At 35.6% G+C, this 13475-nt stretch overlaps 1 protein-coding gene across 1 annotated transcript in view; it reads left to right on the forward strand.

The window, feature by feature from the left end:
* The window catches only part of ATL1 (atlastin GTPase 1), a 96916-nt gene that overhangs the window by 15278 nt on the left and 68163 nt on the right, over nt 1-13475 (forward strand). The window contains exons 2-4 of the mRNA XM_042781363.1: nt 5942-6189; nt 11348-11482; nt 11928-12032. Coding sequence (XP_042637297.1) covers nt 5942-6189; nt 11348-11482; nt 11928-12032 — 488 coding nt within the window. The remainder of the gene's footprint in view (nt 1-5941; nt 6190-11347; nt 11483-11927; nt 12033-13475) is intronic.

The raw sequence follows: 13475 nt of genomic DNA on the forward strand, positions 1-13475 counted from the left end.
AGGAGTCCATGGATGGATGCACACTGAGAAGAGGTAACTATGGGGAGGAAGTGGGAGGGGAGCTGTTGCATTGTGATAAACTGTGGTCAATGTCATGAGACAAAGTATATGTAAACTGCTATATGGAAAGTGAATTTGCTCTGTAAATCTTCACCCAAATCACAATAATAATTAAAAAAGAAAGAAAAAAAAATCACTTGTGATGTATAATATTTTTTTTACTTATCCCTGGATTTGATTTACTATACAGGCACTCCTGGATTATGAACGTTCCATTCTTAAGTCTGCCTTTAAGTTGAATTCAAGTTAGGTTAGTTAGATGTATGTCTTAGTATATAGTTTACCTTTGTATGCATAAAAATATTAAACACTTCCAGATACACAAAAACATCCTTACATAATAATGTGATAATAATGTTTTGATTCATGTCACAAAGAAGTACCCATTTGTTACTATTTACGTTGAATTTTATGTTCCTTGAGTTTTTAATATAATAGGCTTTACACGGGTTAGTTCATAACTATGAGATGTATGCAAGTCAGACATTCATAACCCAGAGACTGCCTGTATTTTGTTTAGGACTTTTGAGTTTATCTTTATGAGAGATACTGGCTTGTAATTTTCCTTTTTTATAATATCCTGTCAGTTTTTTGGTATCAAAGTTGTTTTGACCTCATAAAACAACTGATAATGATCTGTCATTTCCTCATCTCTAGAAGAGATTGTGTAAGATTTGTAATCTTTTTTTCCCTAAATGTTTAGACAATTCACCAGGGAAACCAAATGGACCTGGAGCTTTCTTTACATGAGGTTTTGAATTATTAATTTATTTTTCAGAGAGGAAAGTATTTGTATTTTCTCTTTCTTTTCTGTCATTCTTTGTTATTTTTCTCTAAATTTGTCCATTTTATTAAAGTTATCAAATTTATTTGCATAAAATTATTCATAATAGCTTAAAAATATTTGTAGGATCTGTAATGATATCCCCTTTTCATATGATGTTGGTATATGTGTTTTTTCCTCTTTTGTTTAGTTTGATCAGTCTTATTTTATTAAATTAATCTTGTTGATCTCCATTTCTGTTGCATTGGTTTGTGCCCTCATCTTTATTATTTGCCACCGTTTCTTTTTCTTTTCATTTGGTTTGCTGTTCTTTTTCTTGATTCTTAAGATGGATGTTAGATTATAATGTTTCAAACTTTTTTCCAGTGTATGTTTTCAAGACATAAATTTCCTCTAAGCAACTTTTTGATATGTCATATTTTCATTCTCGGTTAGTTCACATTTTCTAGTTTTCATTTTTTTTTCTGCTTTGAGTTATAATTTATTAAGAAATTAATTGCTTAATTTACAAATGTTTGGAAATTTTCTAAATAGTCTCTCATTATTGATACATTTAATTCCTTTATAGTCAAAGAGCATCTGCATTATTTTAATAGTTTGAAGTTTATTGAGATCTAATTTATAAACCGGTATATGGTCTGTTTGGTAAATGACCTATGTAAGCTTAAAAAAATATACATAGTTCTGTGATTATTAGGTATATAAGTCATATAGTTCAGGATGGCTAATGATGCTGTTCACATCTTCTGTATCTTTACTGCTATTTTGTCTGAAATTTTAAAAAATGGAAAAAAAATTAATAGAAAAATATAATGTACCAAATGTGTCTCAAGGAGAAATACAAAGCTTTGCTACTACTAACGATAACTGTAGTATTATAATTAGTAAACACTAAGCTAGCAGTTAAAAATCATCTTATAAAGAAAACACAAGGCCTAGGCAGTTCACAGGAGCATTCTATCAAAATTTCAAAGAATTCCATATTCCAATCTTTTACTACACACTCTTCCTGAAGAAAGAATTTGCTAATTCATTCAAACCCACCAGCCACTCCTCAGAGGAAAGGTTGGGCAATCTACTTCCGTAGTGATACTGCCTTGGAAACCCAAGGAGGGGTCTCTGTGAGTCGGGTCTAACTTGATGGCAAATAACAACAACAACAACAGTGTAACTTCGATAATAAAACCAGCCAAGGACAAAATCAGAAAGGAAAATAGTAGACTCAACTCATCTACAAATAGAGATACACAAATCCTAAACAAAATTTAAGCAAACTATATCTAACATATAAATAAGTAAGATATTACAAAATGAAAATAATAGGTTCATATTAAAATGCAAAAATATATTACTCTACATTAACAGATTAGAGGAGAAAAACCGTATGATTATCTCAATAGATGCAGGAAAGACATTTGATAAAATTCATTACCCACTTCAGATTTTAAAAATCTTAGAAATAAAAAGAGAACTTCCTTAACCCGATAAGATAAAGTGTATCTGCCAAATTAAAGAAAAAAGAAGTGGACAAATGTGACCCTAAATTGGAAACACTCTTTAAAATCAGGAAGTTGTGCCCACTCAGAACAGAAGTATGTCCCATACAAGTGTATTTTCAAGCTTCTGCTAATGTCTTCTAATAGTGTATTAGCCAAAGCAAGTCACATGGCTGAATGAAGTGGGAGGATATTAAAAGGCAGTAAATGCAAGGAGTGACACACCAAGACTGTTTTGTAATCTATCACAAATGTCAGGTTCCACTTCTAAAATTCTTTTTCATTAAGGATAAATTCTAAAAGTTGACCTCTGTCAAAAATAGTATCTTTACCAATTAATTAGAAAATTCTGGAAAGACATATACATATTTATAGAAAGTAGTCAAACACCTTTTTTGAACAACACAAATGGCAGCTGTATACGTGGACTTCACCAGATGGAACACATAGGAATCAGATTGACAACATCTGTGGCAAAAGGTGATGGAAAAGCTCAGTATCTTCAGCCAAAACCAGGCCAGGAGCTGATTGTGGAACAGACCATCAACTGCTCAAATGCAAGTTCAACTTGAAGTTAAAGACAATTAAAACAAGTCCATGAGATCCAAAATATGATTGAGAATATAGCCCTCCCGAATTTAGAGACCATCTAAAGAGTAGATTTGATGCATTGAACACCAGTGACTGGAAACCAGATGAATTGTGGGATGACATCAAGAGCATCATCCATGAAGAAAGCAAGAGGTCACTAAAAAGACAACAAAGAAAAGAAGACCAAAATGGATGACAGAAGAGACTCTGAAACTTGCCCTTGAGTGGAGAGTAGCTAAAGCAAATGGAAGAAATGACAAGATAAAAGAATTGAACCAAAGATTTCAAAGAGCAGCTCGAGAAGGCAAAGCCAATTACTATAATGAAATGTACAAAGACCTGGAGTTAGAAAAACGAAAGGGAAGGACACATTCAGCATGTCTCAAGCTGAAAGAACTGAGGAAAAAATTTGAGCCTCGAGTTGCAATATTGAAAGATTCTAAGGGCAAAACATTGAATGATGCAGGGAACATTAAAAGAAGATGGCAGAAATACACAGAGTCACTATACCAAAAAGAACTGGTTGATCTTCATCCATTTCAGGAGGGGGCATATGATCTAGAACCAATGGTACTGAAGGAAGTCGAAGCTGCAATGAAGGAACTGGCGAAGAACAAGGCTCCGGGAATTGACGGAATACCCATTGAGATATTTCAACAAATGGATGCCGCACTGGAGGCACTCACTTGGCTATGCCAAGAGATTTGGAAGACAGCTACCTGGCCAACTGACTGGAAGAGATCCATATTTGTACCCATTCCAAAGAAAGGTGATCCCACAGAATGTGGAAATTATAGAACAGTATCATTAATATCACACGCAAGTAAGATCTTACTGAAAATAATTCAAAAACGTTTGCAGCAGCATGTTGACAGAGAACTTCCAGAGGTGCAAGCTGGATTCAGAAGAGGATGTGGAACAAGGGATATCATAGCTGTCAGATGGATCTTGGCTGAAGGCAAAGAATACCAGAAAGATGTTTACTTGTGTTTTATTGACTATGCAAAGGCATTTGATTGTGTGGATCATGACAAATTATGGATAACATTGAGAAGAATGGGAATTCCTGAGCACTTGATTGTACTCATGAGGAACCTGTACCTTGACCAGGAGGCTGTCATTTGAATGGAACAAGGGGACACTGCATGGTTTAAAATCAGGAAGGGAGTGTGTCAGGGTTGTATCCTTTCCCCATACTTATTCAATCTATATACTGAGCAAATAATCTGAGAAGCTGGACTATATGAAGAAAAATGTGGCATCAGGATTGGAAGAAGAATCATTAACAACCTGAGATACGCTGATGATACAACTTTGCTTGCTGAAAGTGAGGATGACTTGAGGCACTTACTGATGAAGACTGAGGAATACAGTCTGCAGTATGGATTACATCTCAATATAAAGAAGACAAAAAATTCTCACAACTGGGCCAATAAGCAGCATTATGATAAATGGAGAAAAGATTGAGGTTGTCAAAGAATTCACGTTGCTTGGTTCTACAGTCGAGGCTAGGACAGTAGCAGTCAGGACGTTAGATGACTTGTACCACTGGGCAGGTTGGCTGTGAAGGAACTCTTTCAAGTGCTGAGGAGCAAGGATGTCTCCTTGAGGACTAAGGTGCGCCTGACACAGGCCATGATATTTCCAATTGCCTCGTATGCATGTGAGAGCTGCACAATAAATAAGGAAGACCGAAGAAGAGTGGATGCTTTTGAGTTGTGGTGCTGGCAAAGAATGCTGAAGGTACCATGGACTGCCAAAAGAACTAACAGATCTGTCCTGGAGGAAGTGCAGCTGAGTTGCTCCTTGGAAGCGAGGATGGCCAGACTTCGTCTCACCTACTTTGGTCATGTTATCAGAGGGGACCATTCCCTGGAGAAGGATGTCATGCTTGGTAAGGTGGAGGGTCGACGAAGGAGGGGAAGGCCTTCGATGAGATGGATTGACACAGTGGCTGCGACAATGGGCTCAAGTATAGCAAGGATTATGGAGCTGGCGCAGGATCAGGTGGTATTTCATTCTGCTGTGCATGGGGTCGCTATGAGTTGGAAGCAACTCGATGGTACCTAACAACAACAACAGGCAGAAACTTCTTCTAGGAATACTAGTGCAGTCTGTAATCCCAAGGTAGTGATCATGATGATGATAATGATGATGATGATATCTAACTTTTATGAGCTTCTATGTGCCAAGCACTGTTCTCAGCATTTTGTATATAGTAACTCACTTAATTCTTAGAACACAATAAGATAGGTACTATTAGTAGTCTCCATTTTATAGATGAACAAACTGAGGCATAGAGCTTTATTAATTTCCCAGGGTCACACAGCTTTTAAGTAAGATGCCCACACAAAGTAAACTTCAAAAGTTTCTTATTTTTCATTGAATTATGACTAGACTTCTTTGACAAGGATTCAAAGGTTCTCTGTAATCTGGTCCCATCCAATTTAATTATCTATAACTTCCATTGCTACAAGGTCTAGTTTTAGATATTTAAAGTCTAGGTATTTGTGGTGGGGATTCATGCATTGGAGGAAACCAAACTAGATGACTTTAGAGGTCTATTCCAATCTCAAGAATCTTTGTTTCTGAGCTACTCTATATATTTCCTCCTATATATGTTCAGCTTTAAGATGTACTGTCAGGATCAATCATGTCAATAAATAAGCTTAATTCTAGGGGATGAAGAAATTATGAACTAAAGACATTTTTTCCGCTCCAAAAATGGAGTCCTTTGTTTTGATTTTCTTTCTCACTCTTCAGCAAACAAGTACCTCTACACTGACTTAGAACTTTCTTGAAAGGAAAATTCTATGTGAATTTTGGTCAGGAAGACCAAATGTAAGTCTTTATGGGATATGATGTGAATTACATTAACATATGCCATTAAAGTGAGGATTTCTAATTTCACTCTGTTCCTGTGTCAGGTGTTTGAGAGTTGAAAGGTATGTGTACACTTCTGTACATTATGGGATGATCATCTGTACCCAATTGCTACTTTGTTCAACAGGTGGGTTTTCAGAAAAGTCATATGAATGGAGCTCAGAAGAGGAAGAGCCAGTGAAAAAGGCAGGACCAGTCCAAGTCCTCATTGTCAAAGATGACCATTCCTTTGAGTTAGATGAAACCGCACTAAATCGAATCCTTCTCTCAGAGGCTGTCAGAGACAAGGAGGTTGTTGCTGTATCTGTTGCTGGAGCTTTTAGAAAAGGAAAATCGTTTCTGATGGACTTCATGTTGAGATACATGTACAACCAGGTATGTAAGAGGCATTTTTAAAAGGTTTCTTGTTTCTGTGCTTCTGTCAGTTTGTTTTTATTTAATAGTGTTCAATATTTCCATTTCCATTATAATGGAATATAATAATAGACATCAGTTTAAAAATGCTACAGTCTATCCATTCTAACCTCAGTGTTTTAGACACAAAACTGCCAGACAACTTTTCCTTTATTCTTTTCAAAATAGAGCTATCATAGTGATGTGATATATAAACTTTACCTGTTACAGTGTTTAAAACATTGAATAATTTTTGTCATAACTTTTTTATTGTAATAATTTTTTTGACATTTTATTATGAAAATTTTAAGCATACAGCAAAGGTAAAAGAATTTTCAGTGAACACTTGGGTGTTCACAACCTAGACTGTACCATTAATAATCTTGCTTTATCACATATGTATCACTATATATTCATACCTCTATCCATCCATCAATCTATGTTCTTTTATATATTTCAAAGTCAATTGAAGACATCAGTACACTTCTCACTAACTATTTCAACATATATATCATTAGTATATACATGTCATATTTGTCAGTATATTTTTAGTTTTTTTCCTTTTAGGTAAACTTTACAAAAGATGAAATGCAAGTATTTTAAGTGTTTATTTGTATATTTCTGACCAATGCAAATACTTGTGTAGCCCAAACCCCTATAAGATACGGAACATTACCATTACCCCTAAAAGTTCCCTTTTAACCTTTTCCAGTCAGTCCTTTCCCTTGCCTCACCTCCAGGGGCAACTGACAGTGTCATAATGTCTGAAACAGCAGTGTGACACAGAAATGAGACTGTATGTGACCTAGAATGAACCAAAAGCAGACAAATAAATAGGAGATAAGAATCGGGGAACAGAAGGTTGGGAATGGAGAACATGCTGATATTCTTCCTTTTTATCCATTGAACTCTGAGGCAAATATGGATTTTGAGACAGAATAGATGTGTTACCCAAAGAAACTTTGTATTACATATTTTATACCATAACTACCCATCTTGGATTGATCTTTTATGGTTTAAGTATTTTTGAGTGATTTTACAAGGTTACCTTTAACATCCTCTATCTCTAGTTTCAGTTCAAACATATCAAGAACAGAAGAGCAAATACAACTCATCATTTCCTGTTTCTAGCATAAAAACGTTAGTATGCTACTTAAGAGATGTGGGAAAATTAACAAGCAAAAATTCATATACCTTCCATTCTTTGTGATTACACAGTTTTGTTGTTGTTGTTATGTGCCTTGGAGTCTGACCCGACTCACAGCAACCCCTCCTTGGGTTTGCGAGGCAGTATCATTACGGAAGAAGATTGCCCAACCTTCTTTCCGAGGAGTGGCTAGTGGGTTTGAACCCTCAGGCTTCTGGTTAGCAGTCAGATGCCTTAGGCACTATGCTACCACAGCTCCTTATACAGTTTAGGCATGTTCATATTTTTAACTGTAATATAAACATTAGGATGAAATACTCAGTAACACATGTGATATTGTCTGTGGTAAATAACATTTGCTTAGATTCCAATGTACCATATTTGTTTTTGTTTTTTGTTTTCATACACCTAGTGGAACATTCAGAAAATAGGAGAGAACCTGAACATTTGTTTTGCTGTTCCTTGCACAATGGCATGTATCATTGACTTTGTTTATACCAAATACTGCTTTCATTTCCACAAATGTTAATTATCACTCATATTAGAATGGGGAAATGAGATTTAAAATGTGACAGTCTATGTTATTTGTAGTAGGAAAACTGCTATAATGTTTATCCTGTACCTATCATACTACCTGGAACATAGAAAACAATAATTTGATTAATGAAAGCATGCCTAAATGAATGAAGCAAACTAAATTCTAGATCTTCCAAAGTAACTATAAGAACCTTCATTGTGCATTGGTTTAAGCTCTCAACTGCTAACTGAAATGTCAACAGTTTGAACCTACTAGCCTCTCTGTGGAAGGAAAATCTGGCAGTCTGCTTCTGTAAAGATTTACCGCCTTGGAAATCCTATGGAGCAGTTCTACTCTGTCCTACAGAGTCACTATGAGTTGGAATTGACAATGGATCTGGTTTTAAAGGAACCATTTGTGGATGTTTCCTTGTCTTTCATATCATTTTTCAGGCTTAGTTTTTATAAATACCTGAGGTTGATCATTGACCTGAGTTGATGTTACAATAATGTTATCATTATGCTAATTCCTGGGAGCTCTGGTAGCATAGTGCCTAAGGCACTTGACTGTTAACCAGAAGGTTGGAGGTTCAAACCCACCAGCCACTCCTTGGAAGGAAGATGGGGCAATCTACTTCCGTAGTGATATTGCCTTGGAAACCCTGAGTCGGCCAACTCGACTGCACGTAACAACAACATGCTAATTCCTTAATCATTGCTATTTATTCATTGAAGTAAGTGCCCTGACTCTTTTTAGGCAAAACTTTGTTGTTGTTGTTGTTGTTGTTATGTGCCGTCGAGTCAAACTCGACTCATAGCGACCCCTCCTTAGGTTTCCGAGGCAGTATCACTACGGAAGTAGGATTGCCCAACCTTCCTTCCGAGGAGTGGCTGGTGGGTTTGAACCGCCAGCCGTCTGGTTAGCAGGCAAGTGTCTTAGCCACTATGCTACCAGAGCTCCCAGTTAGTAAATTCTAAAATATTTTAGTGTTTTGTTATTAAAAGTACTCCAAACACATCTAGAGTTTTTAAAGAAGTTATAAAATCAAGAATAAACATATATGTATGTATATAATTATTCTTTGCATGAATGTTTCTTACCAATTCTGGGGGCACTAATGGATTGTAAATTAAATGAGAAAGGCATCCAGAAATTAATGGAAGAAGTTATAAAGTACCACTCTTAGATGATTCAAGTATCAACTTGGTATGCATGTAAGTTCACCGGTGTCCTTAGCTATGGTTTCAAATTCAAAGTGCTATAGCACTTAGGTATTAATCTTTAGAAACTTATAAAATCAAACACTTATAGAAAAATCCATGTTTTCTGTGTATCTTTATTAGCTTAATTTATTATTATATTACATCAGTTAGTATTTATTGACAGCCTGCTACATGTCCTGCGTTGTGCTGGACACTATGGCAGATGCCAAAGGAGACAGATTCTGTAGTTAGGTATCTTGTGGTTTGGCCAAGGAGACAGAACTAAGGTACATGAAATATTTAGATCACCATTAAGTGCTAATCCATATGTTTCTGAATATACGTAATATTCTGAGGAGTGGCTAGTGGGTTGAACTGCTAGCCTTTTGGTTAGCAGTCAAATGCCTTAGGCACTACGTCACCAGAGCTCTTATTAGAAGTTCAGGGAAGGTTATTAAGAAGTGTAACCAATGTCACCAAACAATAGGTGTGTGTGTGTGTGTGTGTGTGTAAAACTCACTGCCATTGAGGCGATTCTGACTCATAGCAACCCCTATTGGTTTTCCGAGGCAGCAAATCTTTATGGAAGTAGATAACCTGGTCTTCCTTCCACGGAGTGGCTGGTGGGTTTGAACCACCAGCCTTCTGGTTAGCAGTCAAATGCCTTAGGCACTATGCCATTAGAACTCCTTGCAATGATAAGTATACATATATAATTTCTATATATGTATAGAAATTGTTAAATGGGAACCTAATTTATTGGGTGAACTTTCACCAAAATCTAGTAAAATATTTTTTTTAGAAAAGAAAAAGAAGTTCAGGGTAGGAACATATGTGTATAAACAGGAATTATTGGTGAAAGTTTCATGGAGACATTAGGACTCAGGATGGACTTAGAAGATGTGCAAGATTTGGATCAGAAAAAGGAGAAAGAAGGGACATTTTAGACTAAGAGGAACATGAGAAAAGGTGTGGCAGCTGGAATGAGTATGATATATGCATTAAGCAGACAGTACATCTTATTCCCTAGAGTAGAAGTTATTTATGTACTGGGGATGAGGAAGAAATAAGATTGACTAGGTGGATAGCAGATAATGGAGCCAATTTATGAAATAAACAAAACTGAGCTTTCTATAAGTGTCTAAAGTACTTTATAGAATAAGACAGGATATAACTAAATAAAATTTCTTTTATATTAGTCCATATAGAGTTATTATTAATCCAAGTAGTCTATTCCCAAATTCCTCTGAATTAGTAAAGTGTTATATTTTGATTCATATGGAGTTTTAGATTTGAAGATTACCTAATGTGATCTTCCTAAAGTTAATAACTTATTCCTTCTACCAAATATCAAAATAAGTGAAACTACTATTAACCAAGGTCACCATGACCTAGTTACTAAATTTAGGATTATTTCCAGTCCTTATCTTGATTTTTTTTTCCCTAGCTTTCATACAGCTGGCAGTTAAAGTCTATTCTTTCTTCCTTTGGCTTTGCAAATACCACTTGTATCACTATCCCTCCCTCTATCCTGCCCTGATTCAGGTCTTCAGTCATGTTTTTGTTTTGTAACAGCTCCCTTTTTGCTCTTTCTGGCTTTTATCTTCCTTCCCTGCTATCTGTCCTTCATTACATCCAGAATAATCTTTGTAATCTCAACTATGATGATTCTCTCTGCTTCTTCAAAACTCCCTGTTGGTTGCAGGATAAATGCTAATTTATAGAGACTTTGTAATATGACTGTGTCCCCAGCCTCTCCTCCTACTTCTTGCCCCCCCCCCCACCATCTTGATGCATGCACTCTCATACCTTTCTTTCTTTCTGAAATGCCTTTCTCTAGTTTGCTTGCCTGAGAAATTCCTAAACATCCATCAAGTCTTAGTTCAAACACCACCTCTCCTATGAAGTCCTACCTGACCAAGAGTTAGGTATTCTTTTTCCTGTGTTTCTGTTTATGCCTAATATGCATTCTTATTTTGGTATGCGTACATTGGCTTATTAACATGTCTGTTTCTCTGTTAGGCTGTGAGCTTCCTCTGGTCTGGAATGATATCATTTCATCTTTTATCTCCAGGACCTAGTACAAAATGTGGCAGATGGTTGCTCCTGTGTAATTAGTTTTTGGATGAATAAACAAAATGTTTGTGTCAATGCAAGAGGTGTGCATATGTTGTTTCCTTTTGACTAGAGTGGAAGTAGGATGAGAATTGGAATGGATGAATGGAAAAACTGTATGCATATATCCAATTCACATCATACTTTATTAATTCATAGGAATCACTTGATTGGGTTGGAGATTACAATGAACCATTGACTGGTTTTTCATGGAGAGGTGGTTCTGAACGAGAGACTACGGGCATCCAGATATGGAGTGAAGTCTTCCTTATCAATAAACCTGATGGTAAAAAGGTATGATGCTCACTTATTAAATAAAATCAAATTTTCACTTGCAAAGGTTACCATTTTTGAAGATTCTTGAAAATGCTCCTTTGGAAACAAATTCTGGCCATTTGACATGAAGCTTAAAGGTGAGGAAGCATCCTGTTGCATGTTCCCTTTCTAGTGATCAGGCTAGGTGAAATTGTAAGGAGAGCAGAACATCAGATCAGCAAGCTAACATTTATACTTTGTTTCAATTGCTATATTAAGTTTCTATTATGTTGGATTGCTAGTGAAAGTTAATTATTACAATAATCAGCAACTGCTTAATAATTTGATTTTCAGTGCCACTCATGGCAAATACATAAGAAATTACCTATTAAATAATCAATGATAATAGTTTTAGTTCTTATGGTTCTATAAAATATCATACATGTTTTATGAAATATCAATAATATATTCTACTTGTCTGTAGGTTGCAGTGTTATTGATGGATACTCAGGGAACTTTTGATAGTCAGTCAACTTTGAGAGATTCAGCCACAGTATTTGCCCTTAGCACAATGATCAGCTCAATACAGGTATGGAATAAAATAAATCCATTTTGATGAATGTTTCCTTAACTAAAAATTATGAATACATGTGGTAGTGGGACAAACAACAAACATGGTAAATAATATATATTATTGACTCAGCATACTCATTCTTACAATTTCTCAGAGTAAAATTGTTTCTGTTTTTATAGTCTAATTATTGATTGGTTTTCAAATTGCCTGCTTTTGTCAAAAAAAGGTTGTATTGTCTTATCAGTGATTTTTTTTCTGTTTAATACCTATAATAAACTTAATATTAAATCTTATTTCCCTGAGTATGTAGCTATATTAGGATTACATAAATTATGCTTAATGAAACAAGATTTATAAATGCAAAATTTTGCTTTTCATAGTAAGTAGAGAATTTCTAAGTGCAAAAAAACTTATGTATATTCACACTTTAGTATATGTTTAGGAAAAGAATATCTTTATATAATTTTTTTAAATCTTCCTTTCCTTTCTTATTTCTCAGTCATTTTAAAAGTATTGTTTTTGAGGTTATTGTAGGCTTTCTAAATTTTCCTAAAAGTCCCTGGAGATTTTTACTATAATGATAGAACACATAGCATAAAAGATTTTAAGGTAATTTTTAGATATTTTGTCTTCACTGGAGAGTGCAAGCAGTGAGAAAATAGTCAAGAAACAGCAGATCAGTAGGAAAGTGTAAACTAGGGGAAAAAAAAACAACTTACTGCCATTGAGTCAATTCCAACTCATAGTGATCCCCTTTGGGTTTCTGAGGTGGTAAATCTTTATAGAAGTAGATTGCCCTGTCTTCCTTCTGTGGAGTGGCTGGTGGGTTTGAACCACCAGCCTTCTGGTTAGCAGTCAAATGCCTTAGGCACTACGCCACCAGAGCACCTTAGGAAAGTGTAAGGTAGCTTGAAAAGGCAGCTAAGGCAAAATTGTCAGGATGTAAGACAAGGCTGAAATTACGAAGAGGGGATAAGCAAGTAGAGAAATGACCTATTGAACCAGAAATAGGGCATCATAGGCTGCAGAGCCTGGTTAGGACACCAAGAGAGGCTAGACAGAAGGAGAAATGAGAGGCTGATTTTTATCTAAAAGACTTTAAAATAGAGGTCATGGCTATAACCTATGATTCAATAGTCTATTGAAAATATACTTCTTAAATGAATTAACCCTTTAAAAACTTACTTACATGTAATTTCTTCATAATCAACAAGATAAGCCATTTAAACAAAACAATTAAAACCAGATTGATTTTGCCTTTAAATTTTTTTTTTATATTTGACTTGAAGTCATTCAGTATTTTCATTGAAAATTTTCTAAGTCCTTGGTAATGATTTTTATTGTTGTTGTTGTTGTTGTTGTTTGCCGTCGAGTCAGCCCCGACTCATAGCGACCCCTCCTTGGGTTTCCGAGGCAGTATCACTACGGAAGTAGGATTGCCCAACCTTCCTTCCGAGG

The sequence above is a fragment of the Orycteropus afer genome, unplaced genomic scaffold (genome assembly GCF_000298275.1).
Source record: "Orycteropus afer afer isolate SDZICR_OR568_19922 unplaced genomic scaffold, OryAfe1.0 scaffold00111, whole genome shotgun sequence".
Classification (NCBI taxonomy): domain Eukaryota; kingdom Metazoa; phylum Chordata; class Mammalia; order Tubulidentata; family Orycteropodidae; genus Orycteropus; species Orycteropus afer.